At 64.2% G+C, this 17853-nt stretch overlaps 2 protein-coding genes across 2 annotated transcripts in view; one reads left to right on the forward strand and one right to left on the reverse strand.

The window, feature by feature from the left end:
• The window catches only part of LOC308051157 (uncharacterized protein), a gene marked incomplete at its 3' end in the record, with an annotated part of 29654 nt that extends 17603 nt beyond the window's left edge, over nt 1-12051 (reverse strand). Inside the window, exons 1-8 of the mRNA XM_080361488.1 lie at nt 11910-12051; nt 9442-9669; nt 7919-7990; nt 7388-7489; nt 6046-6091; nt 5873-5969; nt 3532-3645; nt 1269-1360 (exon numbers count right to left, since the gene is read on the reverse strand). Of these exons, the coding sequence (XP_080217614.1) occupies nt 1269-1360; nt 3532-3645; nt 5873-5969; nt 6046-6091; nt 7388-7489; nt 7919-7948 (481 nt within the window). The 5' untranslated portion in view covers nt 7949-7990; nt 9442-9669; nt 11910-12051. The remainder of the gene's footprint in view (nt 1-1268; nt 1361-3531; nt 3646-5872; nt 5970-6045; nt 6092-7387; nt 7490-7918; nt 7991-9441; nt 9670-11909) is intronic.
• Nucleotides 12052-12354: 303 nt separating this feature from the next.
• PAGR1 (PAXIP1 associated glutamate rich protein 1) lies at nt 12355-16326 on the forward strand. Its single transcript, XM_080361476.1, has 3 exons — nt 12355-12397; nt 12558-12957; nt 16221-16326. Exons 2-3 carry the CDS (start codon nt 12560-12562, stop codon nt 16318-16320), a joined length of 498 nt encoding a protein of 165 aa, XP_080217602.1. The 5' UTR covers nt 12355-12397; nt 12558-12559; the 3' UTR covers nt 16321-16326.
• The last annotated feature ends 1527 nt before the right edge of the window (nt 16327-17853 follow it).

Raw genomic sequence — 17853 nt, forward strand, 5'->3', positions numbered from 1 at the left:
GGAAGATGTAGGGCAGGATGTGGGGTGGATGTGGGGCGGGATGTGGGGCAGACGTGGGGCAGGATGTGGGGTAGGATAAGGTGCAGCTGTGGAGCAGATGTGGGGGGGATATGGGGGGATGTGGGGTGATGTGGGGCAGCTGTGGGGCAGGATGTGGGGCAGGGATGTGGGGTTCAGGAGTGGGGTAGAGACGTGGGGCGGGATGTGGGGCGGGGCTGTGGGGCAGGATGTAGGGCAGGCTGTGGGGTGCTGTGGGTCAGGATGTGGGGCAGGATGTGGGGCAGGATGTGGGGCAGGATGTGGGGCAGGATGTGGGGCAGGATGTGGGGTGATGTGGGGTGATGTGGGGCAGGATGTGGGGCAGGATGTGGGGCGGGATGAGGTGCAGATGTGGGGCAGGGGATGTGGGGCAGAATGAGGTGCAGATATGGGGCAGATGTGGGGGGAATGTGGGGCAGGACGTGGGGAGATGTGGAGCAAGATGTAGGGCAGGATGTGGGGCGCGATGTGGGGCACGATGTGGGGTGGGATGAGGTGCAGATGTGGGGCAGGGGATGTGGGGCAGGGGATGTGGGGCAGGGGATGTGGGGCAGACATGGCGCAGGATGAGGTGCAGATGTGGGGCAGGGGATGTGGGTTGATGTGGGGCAGGATTTGGAGCAAGATGAGATGCAGATATGGGGTGGATATGGGGTGATATGGGGTGATGTGGGGCAGGGGATGTGGGGGGATGTGGGGCAGGATTTGGAGCAGGATGAGGTGCAGATATGGGGTGGATATGGGGTGATGTGGGGCAGGGGATGTGGGGGGATGTGGGGCAGGATGTGGGGCAGGATGTGGGGCAGGATGTGGGGTGATATGGGGTGATGTGGGGCAGGGGATGGGGGGGGATGTGGGGCAGGATTCGGAGCAGGATGAGGTGCAGATATGGGGTGGATATGGGGTGGATATGGGGTGATGTGGGGCACAGGATGTGGGGGGATGTGGGGCAGGATTTGGAGCAGGACGAGGTGCAGATATGGGGTGGGTATGGGGTGATGTGGGACAGGGGATGTGGGGGGATGTGGGGCAGGATGTGGGGTGATGTGGGGTGATGTGGGGTGATGTGGGGTGATGTGGGGTGATGTGGGGTGATGTGGGGTGATGTGGGGCAGGGGATGTGGGGGGATGTGGGGCAGGATGTGGAGCAGGATGAGGTGCAGATACGGGGTGGATATGGGGTGCTGTGGGTCAGGATGTGGGTCGCCGTGGGGCAGCCCCACACTCACCCAGCTCGATGCAGGTGATGCCCAAGGACCAGACGTCGGCCCGGCCGTCGTACGGCCCCTCGTCCACCGCCACGATCACCTCGGGGGCCATCCTGCCACGTGTGGGGCAGGATGTGGGGCGGATGTGGGGCGGGATGTGGGGCGGGATGTGGGGCACAATGGATGTGGGGCGCGTGTGGGGCGCGTGTGGGGCGGGGGTGTGGGGCAGGGTGTGGGGCAGGGTGTGGGGCAGGGTGTGGGGCAGGGTGTGGGGCAGAGATGTGGGGCAGAGATGTGGGGCAGAGATGTGGGGCAGGGTGTGCGGCAGGGTGTGCGGCAGGGTGTGGGGCAGGGTGTGGGGCAGGGTGTGGGGGGGGGATGTGGGGCAGGGATGTGGGGGCATAATGTGGGGCACAATGGATGTGGGGCATGATGTGGGGCGAGTGTGGGGCGGGGGTGTGGGGCACGGTGTGGGGCACGGTGTGGGGCAGACATGTGGGGCAGAGATGTGGGGCAGAGATGTGGGGCAGAGATGTGGGGCACAATGTGGGGTGGGATGTGGGGGGGGGTTGTGGGGCGGGGATGTGGGGCGGGATGTGCGGGACAGGAAGTGGGGGCATAATGTGGGGCACAATGGATGTGGGGCATGATGTGGGGCGAGTGTGGGGCGGGGGTGTGGGGCAGAGATGTGGGACATGATGTGGGGCACATGTGGGGCGGGGATGTGGGGCAGGAGATGTGGGGCAGGAGATGTGGGGCAGGAGATGTGGGGCAGGAGATGTGGGGCACAGGTGTGGGGCGGGATGTGCGGGACAGGAAGTCGGGGCATAACGTGGGGCACAATGGATGTGGGGCATGATGTGGGGCGAGTGTGGGGCGGGGGTGTGGGGCAGAGATGTGGGACATGATGTGGGGCGGGATGTGGGGCGGGATGTGGGGCGGGATGTGGGGCGGGATGTGGGGCGGGATGTCAGATGTGGGGCACATGTGGGGCGGGGATGTGGGGCAGGAGATGTGGGGCAGGAGATGTGGGGTGGAGATGTGGGGTGGAGATGTGGGGTGGAGATGTGGGGTGGAGATGTGGGGTGGAGATGTGGGGTGGAGATGTGGGGCACAGGTGTGAGGCAGGGGTGTGGGGCGGATGTGGGGGTCAGGAGTGAGGCGGGATGTGGGGCACAGGTATGGGGTGGGATGTGGGGCAGGAAAGGGGGGCACGATGTGGGGCACAATGGATGTGGGGCGCGGCTGTGGGGCAGGGTGTGGGGCAGGGTGTGGGGCAGGGTGTGGGGCGGGATATCAGATGGGGGGCAGGATGTGGGGCGGGGATGTGGGGCGGGGATGTGGGGCGGGGATGTGGGGCGGGGATGTGGGGGTGTGAGGCAGATGTGGGGCACATGTGGGGCAGGGGTGTGGGATGTAGGGTGAGGGTGTGGGGCACAGATGTGGGGCGGGGATGTGGGGCAGGAATGTGGGGTTCAGGAGTTGGGTAGAGATGTGGGGCGGGGTGTGGGGCGGGAGATGGGGGTCAGAAGTGGGGCGGGATGTGGGGCAGGTATGGGGTGGGATGTGGGACAGAGTCGTGGGGCAGGAAATGTGGGGCAGATGTGGGGCAGGGATGTGGGGCAGGGATGTGTGGGGCTGGATGTGTGGGGCAGGAGCACCAGGACCGAACTCCTGGGTCCCCCCCCCCTAAACTCAGCCCCACACTTGGGGGTCACAACCACCAGTCCCTGCCCCACACTTGGGGGTCACAACCACCAATCCCAGCCCCACTGTGGGTCCCAGTCCCACACTTCAGGGTCCCAGCCCCACAGTTGGGGGTCACAACCACCAGTCCCAGCGCCTCTATGGGTCCAGCCCCACACTTGTGGGCCTCAGCCCCACACTTGGGGGTCACAACCACCAGTCCCAGCCCCGCTATGGGTCCCACCCCACACTTGGGGGTCACAACCACCAATCCCAGCCGCGCTATGGGTCCCAGCCCCACACTTGGGGGTCCCAGCCACCAATCCCAGCCCCGCTGTGGGTCCCAGCCCCACACTTGGGGGTCACAACCACCAATCCCAGCCGCGCTATGGGTCCCAGCCCCACACTTGGGGGTCACAACCACCAATCCCAGTCGCGCTATGGGTCCCAGCCCCACACTTGGGGGTCACAACCACCAATCCCAGCCGCGCTATGGGTCCCAGCCCCACACTTGCGGGTCACAACCACCAATCCCAGCCGCGCTATGGGTCCAGCCCCACACTTGGGGGTCCCAGCCCCACACTTGGGGGTCGCTCACCAGTAGGGGGTCCCCACGAAGGCCCCGCTGGGGGCGGCCGTGGCGGCCGAGCCGAAGTCGCCCAGTTTCACCTGCCCCACGGCGCTCAGCAGGATGTTCCCGGCCTTCACGTCCCTGTGGGGCGGAGCCGTGGGGCGGGATCAGTGGGGCGGGAGCAGTGGGGCAGAGAAGAGTGGGGCGGGATCAGTGGGGCAGGAGCTGTGGGGTGGGATCAGTGGGGCAGGAGCAGTGGGGCAGAGAAGAGTGGGGCGGGATCAGTGGGGCAGGAGCTGTGGGGTGGGATCAGTGGAGCAGGAGCTGTGGGGCGGGATCAGTGGGGCTAGATCTGTGAGGTGGGATCAGTGGGGCAGACAAGAGATGAGTGGGGCGGGATCAGTGGAGCAGGAGCTATGGGGTGGGATCAGTGGGGCAGGAGCTGTGGGGCGGGATCAGTGGAGCAGAGAAGAGGGAGATAAGTGGGGTGAGATCAGTGGGGCGGGATCAGTGGGGCAGAGAACAGGAAGATAAGTGGGGCAGGATCAGTGGAGCAGGATCAGTGGGGCAGAGAAGAGAGAGATGAGTGGGGTGGGATCAGTGGGGCAGGATCAGTGGGGCAGAGAAGAGAGAGATGAGTGGAGTGGGATCAGTGGGGCGGGATCAGTGGGGCAGAGAACAGGAAGATGAGTGGGGTGGGATCCGTGGGGCAGGAGCTGTGGGGCAGGAGCTGTGGGGCAGGAGCTGTGGGGCAGGAGCTGTGGGGCAGAGATGAGGGAGATGAGTGGGGTGGGATCAGTGGGGCAGGATCAGTGGGGCAGAGATGAGATGAGTGGGGCGGGATCTGTGGGGCGGGATCTGTGGGGCGGGATCTGTGGGGCAGAGAACAGGAAGATGAGTGGGGCGGGATCCGTGGGGCAGGAGCTGTGGGGCAGGAGCTGTGGGGCAGGAGCTGTGGGGCAGAGATGAGGGAGATGAGTGGGGCAGGATCAGTGGGGCAGGAGCTGTGGGGCAGGAGCTGTGGGGCAGAGAAAAGAGAGATGAGTGGGGCGGGATCAGTGGGGCAGAGAAGAGGGAGATGAGTGGGGCGGGATCTGTGGGGCGGAATCAGTGGGGCAGAGAAAAGGGAGATGAGTGGGGTGGGATCAGTGGGGCGGGAGCAGTGGGGCAGACAAGAGATGAGTGGGGCGGGATCAGTGGGGCAGGAGCTATGGGGTGGGATCAGTGGGGCTAGATCAGTGGGGCAGGATCAGTGGGGCTAGATCAGTGGGGCAGGATCAGTGGGGCAGAGAAGAGGGAGATGAGTGGGGTGGGATCAGTGGGGCAGGATGAGTGGGGCAGAGAAGAGGGAAATGAGTGGGGTGGGATCAGTGGGGCAGGAGCTGTGGGGCAGGAGCTGTGGGGCAGAGAAAAGAGAGATGAGTGGGGCGGGATCAGTGGGGCGGGATCAGTGGGGCAGAGAAGAGGGAGATGAGTGGGGTGAGATCAGTGGGGCGGGATCAGTGGGGCGGGATCAGTGGGGCACAGTGCAGAATGTGGGGCAGGAATCAGTGGGGCAAGAAAAGAACCAGAGAAACCAGTACAACAAGAGTTGTGGGTCCCGCTATGGGGCGGGATCTATGGGGCGGGATCTATGGGGCAGAGTTACAGAACAGGATCTGTGGGTCAGATCTATGTGGCAAGCTCTATAAGATGGGATCTATGGGGCAGATCTATGGCTCAGAATCTATGGGTCAGAATCTATGGAGCAGGTTATGGGCCGGGACCTACGGGGCAGGATCTATGGGGCGGGATCTATGGGGCGGGATCTATGGGGCAGAGTTACAGAACAGGATCTGTGGGTCAGATCCATGTGGCAAGCTCTATAAGATAGGATCTATGGGTCAGAATCTATGGGTCAGAATCTATGGGTCAGAATCTATGGAGCAGATTATGGGCCGGGACCTATGGGGCAGGATCTATGGGGCGGGATCTATGGGGCAGAGTTACAGAACAGGATCTGTGGGTCAGATCTATGTGGCAAGCTCTATAAGATGGGATCTATGGGGCAGATCTATGGGTCAGAATCTATGGGTCAGAATCTACGGAGCAGGTTATGGGCTGGGACCCATGGGGCGGGATCTATGGGGCGGGACCTATGGGGCAGGTTATGGCCCAGGATCTATGGGGTAGGATCTGTGGCCCAGGACCTATGGGGCAAGATCTATGGGGCAAGATCTATGGGGCAGGTTATGGGGCAGCACAGACAAACACAAGCAAGAAAAGAACCAGAAACACCAACCCAATGCAACCTGTGGGTTGCACTATAGATCAGGATCTATGGGGCAGGATCTATGGGTCAATCTATGGGTCAATCTATGGGTCCGACCTGTGGATGACGCCCATGCGGTGCAGGTAGGCCAGGCCGCGCAGCGCCCCATGGCCGATGGCCGCGATCTCCACCTCCCGCAGCGGCTTCTTGTGCACTTGTGGGGCAGAGGTTGTGGGTGTGAGCGCCGCCATCTATGGGGCTGCCCCATAGCGCCGCCCCACGGGACTCACCCTCCAGCAGGTCGGCGGCCGAGCCCACGCAGCGCTCCATGGCCAGCTGAGGAGAGCGGCCCCGCCCCATAGATGTGGGGCAGGACGGCCCCTCTGCCCCACACTTATGGGGCCCGACACCCCCTGCCCCACATCTGTGGGTCCCAGTGTCCCCAACACCCCATTTCTGGGCCCCAAGTCCCTCCCCAACGCTTATGGGGTCCAACACCCCCTGCCCCACATCTATGGGTCCTGCCCCACACTTATGGGGCCCAACACCCCCTGCCCCACATCTATGGGTCCTGCCCCACACTTATGGGGCCCGACACCCCCTGCCCCACATCTATGGGTCCTGCCCTACACTTATGGGGCCCGACACCCCCTGCCCCACATCTATGGGTCCCAGTGTCCCCAACCCCCCATTTTTGGGCCCCAAGTCCCTACCCCATACTTATGGGGCCCAACACCCCCTGCCCCACATCTATGGGTCCTGCCCCACACTTGTGGGTCCCGCCCCACACTTAGGGGTCCCAATTCCACCCCCAAAACCCCATTTCTGAGCCCAAACCCGACCCCAAAACTCCCATTCCCAGCACCCAAACCCTCTGCCCCACACTTATGACTCCCGCCCCACACTTGGGGGTCCCGCCCCACACTTGGGGGTCCCAATGGCCCCCCATAGCCCCCATTTCTGAGCCTAAACCCCCCCCCAATACCCCATTTCCAACCCCACCCTCCCCAGCCCCACACTTATGGGTCCCGCCCCACACTTAGGGGTCCAGCCCCACACTTAGGGGTCCCAACCCCACCCCCAAAATCCCATTTCTGAGCCCAAACCTGACCCTAAAACTCTCATTCCCAGCACCCAATCCCCCCGCCCCACACTTATAGGTCCTGCCCCACACTTAGGGGTCCAGCCCCACACTTAGGGGTCCAGCCCCACCTCCAAAACCCCATTTCTGAGCCCAAATTCGACCCCAAAACTCCCATTCCCAACACCCAAACCCCCCGCCCCACACTTATGGGTCCCACCCCACACTTGGGGGTCCTGCCCCACACTTGTGGGTCCCACCCCACACTTGGGGGTCCCAACCCCCCCCCCCCAAAACCCCATTTCTGAGCCCAAACCTGACCCTAAAACTCTCATTCCCAGCACCCAAACCCCCCGCCCCACACTTAGGGGTCCCGCCCCACACTTAGGGGTCCAGCCCCACACTTAGGGGTCCCAATGCCCCCCCATAGCCCCCATTTCTGACCCTAGAAACCCCTCCAATACCCCCATTTCCAACCCCACCCTCCCCAGCCCCACACTTGGGGGTCCTGCCCCACACTTGGGGGGCAGCCCCACACTTGTGGGGCTCACCCAGGCGGTGTGTCCGCGCAGGTAGCAGCCGCGGAAGCGCACGGTGTTGGGGTGACGCAGCCGCTGCAGCAGCGACGCCTCGCGCACGATGTCGCGCCATTTCTGTGGGGCACAGACCCACGGATCTGTGGGGCCCGGACGCCTGGGTCCCCTCCCGGATGCCTGGGTCCTTTGGGGCACTCCTGGGTCCCCTCCCAGACTCCTGGGTCCTTTGGGGCACTCCTGGGTCCCTCCCAGACTCCTGGGTCCCTTGGGGCACTCCTGGGTCCCTGGGGCACTCCTGGGTCCCCTCCCGGACGCCTGGGTCCCTCCTGGACGCCTGGGTCCCCCAGAACTCCTGGGTCCCCTATTTGGGTCCCTCAGAACTCCTGGGTCCCTCCCGGACTCCTGGGTCCCTCCCGAACTCCTGGGTCCCCTATTTGGGTCCCTTGGGGCACTCCTGGGTCCCTCCCGGACACCTGGGTCCCTGGGGCACTCCTGGGTCCCTCCCGAACTCCTGGGTCCCTTGGGGCACTCCTGGGTCCCCGTTACCTCATCGGAGCGTTTCCCGCCATACGACATTTTCTTAATTGCGACGAGCTCGTTAGTGCGAAGGTCCCGGGCCTGGGGGAGGGTATGGGGCGCTATGGGGCAGCCGTGGGGCGGCCATGGGGCCCACTATGGGGCGGCCATGGGGCGGCCACGGGGCCCACTATGGGTCCCACTATGGATCCCACTATGGGGCGGCCACGGGGCCCACTATGGGTCCCACTATGGATCCCACTATGGGGCTGCCATGGGGCTGCCATGGGGCTGCCATGGGGTGGCCATGGCTCCCACTATGGGTCCCACTATGGGGTGGCTATGGGTCCCGCTATGGGTCCCGCTATGGGGCGGCCATGGGTCCCATCATGGGGCAGCCATGGGGCAGCTATGGGTCCCACTATGGCGTGGCTATGGGTGCCACCATGGGTCCCACTATGGGGCACGCATGGGGCGGCCATAGGGCCGCTATGGGGCAGCCATGGGGCACTATGGGGTGGCTATGGCTCCCACTATGGGTCGGCTATAGGGCGGCCATGGGGTGCCCATAGGGCGGTTATGGGGCGGCTATGAGTCCCACTATGGGGCAGTTATGGGTCCCACTATGGGGCCTACTATAGGGCAGCCATGGGTCCCACTATGGGTCCCACTATGGGGTGTCTGTGGGGCAGCTATGGGTCCCACTATGGGTCCCACCATGGGGTGTCTATGGGGCGGCTATGGGGCAGCCATGGGTCCCACTATGGGGCAGTTATGGGGCAGCCATGGGTCCCACTATGGGTCCCACTATGGGGTGTCTCTGGGTCCCACTATGGGGCAGCCATAGGGTGGCTATGGGGCCGCTATGGATCCCACTATGGGGTGGCTATGGGGCACCCATGGGGCCGCCATGGGGTGACTATGGGTCCCACTCTGGGGTGGCCATAGGGTGGCTATGGGGTGGCCATGGGTCCCACTATGGGTCCCACTATGGGGCAGCTATGCGGCAGTTATGGGGTGACTATGGGTCCCACTATTGGTCCCACTATGGGGCAGCCATGGGGTGGCTATGGGGCCCACTATGGGTCCCGCTATGGGGTGTCTATGGGGCAGCTATGGGTCCCACTATGGGTGGTGGCCATAGGGCGGCTATGGGGGCAGCCATGGGCACCTATGGGGCAGCTATGGGTCCCACTATGGGGGGGCTATGGGTCCCACTATGGGGGGGCTATGGGTCCCACTATGGGGTGGCTATGGGGCAGCCATGGGGTTGCTATGGGTCCCACTATGCGGCGGCTATGGGGCAGCCATGGGTCCCACTATGGGGCGGCTGTGGGGGCAACTATGGGCCCCACTATGGATCCCACTATGGGGCAGCCATGGGGCCCACTATGGGGCAGCCATGGGGCGGCCATGGGGTGACTATGGTTCCCACTATGGGTCCCACTATGGGGCAGCTACGGGGCGGCCATGGGTCCCACTCTGGGGTGGCCATAGGGCAGTTTATGGGGCCGCTATGGGTCGCTATGGGGCAGCTATGGGGCGGCACTCACGCAGTAGACGGCGCCGAAGCTGCCGTGGCCGATCTCGCGCAGCTCCCCGAACAGGCTCTCGGGATCTTCGGGGCTCGAACAGCCCGGGCTCCGTGGGGCCCAGCGACGGCATCGCGACCCACGGAATCTATGGGGCGGCCCCACGGAATCTATGGGGCGGCCCCACGGAATCTATGGGGCGGCCCCACGGCTCGGCGGACGTCGGCGCGGCGCCCCGCGGGAGGCGGCCTGGGGGAGAGAGGGACACGGAGGTCAGCGCTGACCCATAAGTGACGCGGTTCTGCCCCATAAGTGACCCAAGAACCAAATTCTGACCCATAAGTGACTCGGGTTCTGACCCACAAGTGACCCAGGTTTCCAAATCCTGACCCATAAGTGACTCAGGTTCTGATCCATAAGTGACTCAAAGGTCCAGATTCTGACCCGTAAGTGACCCAGAGGACCAAATCCTGACCCATAAGTGACCCCAGTTCTGCCTCATAAGTGACCCAGAGGACCAAATCCTGACCCGTAAGTGACGCGGGTTCTGCCCCATAAGTGACCCAGAGGACCAAATTCTGACCGATAAGTGACCAGGGAACCAAATCCTGACCCATAAGTGACCCCAGTTCTGCCCCATAAGTGACCCAGATGATCAAATCCTGACCCATAAGTGACTCGGTTCTGGCCCATAAGTAACCCAAGGATCCAAATCCTTGACCCAATAAGTGACCCAGGGGATCAAATCCTGACCCATAAGTGACCCCAGTTCTGCCCATAAGTGACCCAGAGGACCAAATCCTGAACCATAAGTGACCCCAGTTCTGCCCCATAAGTGACCCAGGGGACCAAATCCTGACCCATAAGTGACTCCAGTTCTGCCCCATAAGTGACCCAGAGGACCAAATCCTGACCATAAGTGACCCGGGGAACCAAATCCTGACCCACAAGTGACTCATGTTCTGCCCCATAAGTGCCCCCAAACGTCCCCATTCCGCCCCATAAGTGACTCAAAGGACCCAACTCTGCCCCATAAGTGCCCCAAGACCCCAAGTCCTGCCCCATAAGTGCCCCCAGAGGACCCCAACTCTGCCCCATAAGTGACACAAGACCCCAAGTTCTGCCCCATAAGTGACCCAGAGAACCAAATCTGACCCATAAGCGACCCAGTTCTGCCCCATAAGTGCCCCAAACCTCCCCATTCTGCCCCATAAGTGACTCAAAGGACCCAACTCTGCCCCATAAGTGACTCAGTGACCCCACTCTGCCCCATAAGTGCCCCAGAGGACCCAGTTCTGCCCATAAGTGCCCCAGTGACCCCATTCTGCACCATAAGTGACTCAGAGGACCCAATTCTGCCCCATAAGTGACTCAGTGACCCCATTCCGCCCCATAAGTGCCCCAGAGGACCCAACTCTGCCCCATAAGTGACTCAGTGGCCCCATTCCGCCCCATAAGTGCCCCAGAGGACCCAACTCTGCCCCATAAGTGACACAAGACCCCAAGTCCTGCCCCATAAGTGCCTCATGCTCTGCCCCATAAGTGCCACAAACCTCCACATTCCGCCCCATAAGTGACTCAAAGGACCCAACTCTGCCCCACAAGTGCCCCAGTGACCCCATTTCGCCCCCATAAGTGACACAAGACCCCAAGTCCTGCCCCATAAGTGCCCCCAAACTCCCCATAAGTGCCCCAAACCTCCCCATTCTGCCCCATAAGTGACTCAGAGAACCCAACTCTGCCCCATAAGTGACTCAATGACCCCATTCCGCCCCATAAGTGCCCCAGAGGACCCAGTTCTGCCCCATAAGTGACACAACACCCCAAATTCCCCCTGCCCCACAAGTGCCCCAAACCTCCACATTCTGCCCCATAAGTGACTCAAAGGATCCAACTCTGCCCCATAAGTGACACAAGACCCCAAGTCCTGCCCCATAAGTGCCCTAGACGACCCAACTCTGCCCCATAAGCGCCTCAAAGGACCCAACTCTGCCCCATAAGTGACTCAATGACCCCATTCCGCCCCATAAGTGACCCAGAGGACCCAATTCTGCCCCATAAGTGACACAATGACCCCATTCTGCCCCATAAGTGCCCAGTTCCGCCCCATAAGTGCCCCAGAGGACCCAACTCTGCCCCATAAGTGACACAAGACCCCAAGTTCTGCCCCATAAGTGCCCCAAACCTCCACATTTTGCCCCATAAGTGACTCAAAGGACCCAACTCTGCCCCACAAGTGACTCAATGACCCCATTCTGCCCCATAAGTGCCCCAGAGGATCCAGTTCTGCCCCACAAGTGACTCAATGACACCAAATCCTGCCCATAAGTGCCCCAAACCTCCCCATTCCGCCCCATAAGTTGCCCTAGAGGACCCAACTCCGCCCCATAAGTGACTCAATGACCCCACTCCGCCCCATAAGTGCCCCAATTCCGCCCCATAAGTGCCCCCCCCCCCCCGCCCCACAAGTGCCCCCCCCCACCGCTCACCGTTCTCTCCGCTGTCTCCGCTTGTGGGTCCCGCCCCGGCCCCATAAGTTTCCCCCCCCCCGGCGGCTGCAGCTCCGGGGGGGGGTTCCGGCCGCCCCCCCGCTCCGGGGAGCCCCAAAAACCGCCGATTTCACCCCAAAAATCACCCTGGGGGGGGGGGGGGGGGGGAAACCCCCCGGTTGCCGCCGCTTTTCCCGCCGCCCCCAATCCAAGATGGCGCCGGCGGCCAACCGGAAGTGGAACCAACCGGAGGGCGGCAAGCGGAGGGGTAGGGTGGCGTAGGGTGGGTGCGCATGCGCGGTGAGGGAGGTGAGGTGGAAGGGAAGCGGGCGTGCCAGGAAGGGGGCGGGGTTAAAGGGGGGTTGGCCAATCAGATGGCGATGTGGGCAAGGGAGAGCGCGGTGATTGGGTGGTTGGGGGAGTGTGGGCGGGGAGAGAGAGGGACGCTCCTCCCTGCCGCCGCCACTATTGAGGAGACGCCGGAGCCGGTAGGAGCCCAGTGACCCCCCCCCATTCCCCAGTATAAACCAGTAACCCCCCCATTCCCAGTATAGACCCCAATTCAACCCTTTCAGCGCTTCAACCCCCATTTCTCGCCTCAATTAACGAGCTCCTGAGGTAATTAATTAACGCTCCGTGCCCGCGCAGCCATGGCGGCCGAGGCCGCCGTTCCCAGCTCCCCCCCCGCCCCCCGCTGCCGCCGCCGACACCCGCCCCCCTCGTCTTCCGATTGGCCCGCGCAGGACGGCGACTGGCCCGCCAAGGACGCCGATTGGCCGGGCAAGGATGCCAATTGGGCGGGCGAGGACGCTGATTGGTGCGTCCCGCGGAGCGACGGGGAGGAGGCCGAGGAGGAGGAGGAGGAGGGGGGAGAAGGGCAGTGGGCGCCGCCGCCCGCCGAGATCCGGCGGCTGCTGGAGCTGATCGCGGAGCGGGGGACGCTGGAGCTGCGGCGGCCGCCCCGGCCGCGGAGGCCGCTCACCCCCCTGCGCCAGGCGGCGCCCGCCCGGGAGAGCCGCGACGAGCCGCCCGCACAGCCGCCCGACAAGTCAGCGGACGGGCGGGGAGGGGCGGGGCTGGGGGGCGGGGCTTGGGAGTGGGCGGGGCTTGGGGGTGGGCGGGGCTTGAGGGGCGGGTTAGGGGGGTGTATTGGCGGGCTGGGGGTTTGGGGGGCGGGACATGAGTGGGCGGGGCTAGGAGGGTGGGCATGGTGGGGCGGGGATTGGGGTGGGCGGGGCTTGGGGGTGGGCGGGGTTAGGGGGTGTATTGGCGGGCTGGGGGTTTGAGGGGCAGGGCTTGGGGGGGTGGGCGGGGCTTGGGAGGGGCGGGGTTAGGGGTGTATTGGCGAGCTAGGGGTTTGGGGGCGGGGCTTGGAGAAGTGGGCGGGGCTTAGGGGGTGTATTGGCGGGCTGAGGGTTTGAGGGGCGGGGCATAAGGAGGGTGGGGGGGTTGAGGGGCGGGGCATGGGGGGTGGGCGGGGCAGGGGGGGTGGGCGGGGCATGGTGGGCGGGGTTAGGGGGTGTATTGGTGGGCTGGGGGGGTTGAGGGGCGGGACATGGGTGGGCGGGGCTTGGGGTGGGCGGGGCTTGGGGGTGTGTATTGGCGGGCTGGGGGTTTGAGGGGCGGGCTTGGGGGTGTGGGCGGGGCTTGGGGGGGGTGGGCGGGGCTTAGAGGGTATATTGGCGGGCTGGGGGTTTGAGGGGCGGGACATGGGTGGGCGGGGGCTTGGGGGCGTGTATTGGCGGGCTGGGGGGTTGAGAGGCGGGGCATAAGGGGGGTGGGGGGGTTGAGGGGGCGTGGCATAAGGGTGGGCGGGGCTTGGGGGTGGGCGGGGCATGGTGGGCGGGGGTGAGGGGTGTATTGGTGGGCTGGGGGGTTGGAGAGGCGGGGCTTGGGGGGCGGGGGCTTGAGGGGTGGGCGGGGCTTAGGGGATGTATTGGGGATTTGGGGGCGGGGCTTGGGGTGGGCGGGGCATGGGGGGTTGGGGCTTGGGGGGCGGGGCTTAGGGGGGTGTATTGGCGGGCTGGGGGTTTGAGGGGCGGGGCTTGGGGAAGTGGGCGGGGCTTGGGTGTATTGGCGGGCTGGGGGTTTGAGGGACGGGGCATGAGTGGGCGGAGCTGGGGGCGGGGCTTAAGGCAGTGTATTGGGGGTTTGGGGGGCGGGGCTTGGGGGTGGGCGGGGCTTGGGGATGGGGGTGAGCGGGGCTTGGGGGGTGTATTGGCGGGCTGGGGGTTTGGGGGGGCGGGGCTTAGGGGGATGTATTGGCAGGCTGGGGGGTTTGGGGGGCGGGGCTTGGAGGGTGAGGGGGCGGGGCTAGGGGGCGGGGCTTAGGGCGGTGTATTGGGCTGGGGGTTGAGGGGCGGGGCATGGGGTGGGCGGGGCTGGGGGGCGGGGCTTAGGGCGGTGTATTGGGGCTTGGGGGCGGAGCTTAGGGGGGTTTATTGGGGTTTGGGGGCGGGGCTTGGGGGTGGGCGGGGCTTGGGGGCGGGGCTTAGGGGGGTGTATTGGCGGGCTGGGGGGGTTTGGGGGGCGGGGCATGGGGGTGTATTGGGGCGGGGCATAAAGGGGCTTGGGGGGCGGGGCATAGAGGGTGAAGGATTGAGGGGGCGGGGCATGGGGGGTGGGGGGGTGAGGGTGCAGGGCATGGGGGTGGGGGCATAGAGGGGTTGGGGGCTCTGAGGGGGCGGGGATTGGGGGCATGGGGGTGGGGTTTGGGGGGTGGGCGGGGCTTGGGGGCGGGGCCTTGGGGGGTATAGGGGGCATGGGGGGTATAGGGGGAATAGGGGGTGGGCAATATGGAGGGGGTGGGGGGTACTGGGGGGTGAGGGGGATGGGGGGTAATAGGGGGGTGGGGGGGGATGGGTATAGGGGGGATGGGGGGGGTATTGGGGGGGGTGGAGGGTGTAGGGGAGATGGGGGGGGTTGGGGGGTATGGTGGGGGGTATAGGGGAGATGGAGGGGTATAGAGGGGGTGGCGGGGGGATGGGGGGGGTTTTAATGGGGGGTGGGGGGGTATAAGGGGGGATGGGCCACCTCGACCACGCCCCCCCCCCCCGGCCCCCCTGACCCCACTGCATTGACCCCACCCCCACTCTATGGTCCAACCCACCTCGACCCCGCCCCCCCGTGGGCCCCGCCCCCCCATTGACCCCCCGCCTCCCCATTGGCCCTCGCCCCCTGTCCCCCCATGGAGCCTATCCCCCCATGACCCCCTTGGCCCCGCCCCCTTGGCCCTGCCCTCCCCATTCACCCCGCCTCCCCATTGGCCCCGCCCCATTGACCCCGCCCCTTGTCCCCCATGGAGCCCGCCCCCCCCGTGGACACCACCCTCCCCATGGGCCCCGCCCCCCGATGGGCCCCGCCCTCCCCATTGACCCTGCCCCTCAATGACCCCGCCCCCTTTGACCCCGCGCCCTGTCCCACATGGACCCCACCCCCCCAGTGACCCTGCCCCCCGCCATTGACCCCACCCCCCCCCGCCACTCCATGGAGCTCGCCCCCCCAGACCCCACCCCCTTTCTATGGTCCAACCCCTATTGACCCTGACTCCACCCCCCATTGGCCCCGCCCCCCTTGGCCCCGCCCCCTGTCCCCCATGGAGCCCACCCCCCCATGGACACCACCCTCCCCAATGACCCCGCCCCCCTTGGCCCCACCCCCTCTGTGACCCCGCCCCCCCTTGCCCCCAACCCCCCCTCCCGGACCCCGCCCCCTTTGGTCCCGCCCCCTTGGCCCCGACCCCCATTGGCCCCGCCCCCCGACCCCCATGGACACCACCCTCCCCATGGACCCCGCCCCCTTTTGACCCTGCACCTCCTTTGGCCCCGCCCCCCTTGACCCCGCCCCCCTTGACCCCGCCCCCTTGACCCCGCCCCTCTTGTCCCCCGTGACCCCGCCCCCCCTTGTCCCCGCCCCCATTGGCCCTCGTGGCCCCGCCCCCCCTTGGCCCCAACCCCCTTGGCCCCGCCCCCTTGGCCTCGCCCCCCTTGTCCCTCGTGACCCTGCCCCCCCCTTGCCCCGCCCCCATTGGCCCCTGTGGCCCCGCCCCCCCTTGGCCCCAACCCCCGTGACCCCGCCCCCTTGGCCCCGCCCCCATTGCCCCCCGTGACCCCGCCCCCTTGGCCCCGCCCCCCTTGTCCCCCGTGTCCCTGCCCCCCCTTGGCCCCGCCCCCATTGGCCCCCGTGGCCCCGCCCCCCCCTTGGCCCCAACCCCCGTGGCCTCGCCCCCATTGGCCCCCGTGGCCCCCCCCCCTTGGCCCCGCCCCCTTGGCCCCGCCCCCTCGGCCCCGCCCCACGGCGTGCTGTCCCCAGGCCGCCGGTGGTGCCGCAGTTCGAGTTCGAGGACGAGCCGGTGGCGCCGCAGCGGCCGCTCATCGACCGGCGCCGCGCACACGGTCAGCTCGGCACCTAATTACCCTAATGAGCCCCATTGACTGCCCCTCGTTACCCTAATGACCCCTCATTGCCCCTTGTTAGCCCTAATTACACCTCATTGATTGGCCCTTGTTAACCCCTAATGGCCCCTCATTGCGCCTCGTTAGCACGGTGAGCTCGTTAGCTAATTACCCTAATGACCCCCTTCATTAACCTCTTCATTAACCCCTTCATTACCCCCTTCATTAACCCTTAATTAACCCCCACACATTGCCCTGAAACCCTTTAGAATCCCAGAGCTCCAGTCAGCCCCCCTTAATTAACCCCTTAGTGACCCCCTTAATTACCCCCTTAGTGACTCCCTTAGTTACCCCTTTAGTGACCCCCTTAGTGACCCCCTTAGTGACCCCCTTAGTGACCCCCTTAGTGACCCCCTTAATTACCCCTTAATTACCCCCTTAGTTACCCCCTTAATTACCCCCTTAGTTACTGCCTTAGTTATCCCCTTAGTGACCCCCATAGTGACCCCATAGTGACCCTCTTAGTGACCCCCTTAGTGACCCCCTTAATTACCCCTTAATTACCCCCTTAGTGACCCCCTTAATTACCCCTTAATTACCCCCTTAGTGACCCCCTTAATTACCCCTTAATTACCCCCTTAGTTACCCCCTTAATTACCCCCTTAGTTACTGCCTTAGTTATCCCCTTAGTGACCCCATAGTGACCCCATAGTGACCCCCTTAGTGACCCCCTTAGTGACCCCCTTAGTGACCCCCTTAGTGACCCCCTTAATTACCCCCTTAGTGACCCCCTTAATTACCCCTTAATTACCCCCTTAGTGACCCCCTTAATTACCCCCTTAATTACCCCCTTAGTGACCCCCTTAGTTACCCCCTTAATTACTCCCTTAGTGACCCCCTTAGTGACCCCCTTAGTGACCCCCTTAATTACCCCTTAATTACCCCCTTAGTGACCCCCTTAATTACCCCCTTAGTGACCCCCTTAGTGACCCCCTTAGTGACCCCCTTAGTGACCCCCTTAGTGACCCCCTTAATTACCCCCTTAATTACCCCCTTAATTACCCCCTTAGTGACCCCCTTAGTGACCCCCTTAGTGACCCCCTTAGTGACCCCCTTAATTACCCTCTTAGTGACCCCCTTAATTACCCCTTAATTACCTCCTTAATTACCCCCTTAGTGACCCCCTTAGTGACCCCCTTAGTGACCCCCTTAATTACCCCCTTAATTACCCCCTTAGTGACCCCCTTAGTGACCCCCTTAGTGACCCCCTTAGTGACCCCCTTAATTACCCCTTAATTACCCCCTTAATTACCCCCTTAGTGACCCCCTTAGTGACCCCCTTAGTGACCCCCTTAATTACCCCCTTAATTACCCCTTAATTACCCCCTTAGTTACCACCTTAATTACCCCCTTAGTGACCCCCTTAGTGACCCCCTTAGTGACCCCCTTAATTACCCCTTAATTACCCCCTTAGTGACCCCCTTAGTGACCCCCTTAATTACCCCCTTAGTGACCCCCTTAATTACCCCTTAATTACCCCCTTAGTGACC

The sequence above is a fragment of the Nesoenas mayeri genome (genome assembly GCF_963082525.1).
Source record: "Nesoenas mayeri genome assembly, chromosome: 32".
NCBI lineage: Eukaryota > Metazoa > Chordata > Aves > Columbiformes > Columbidae > Nesoenas > Nesoenas mayeri.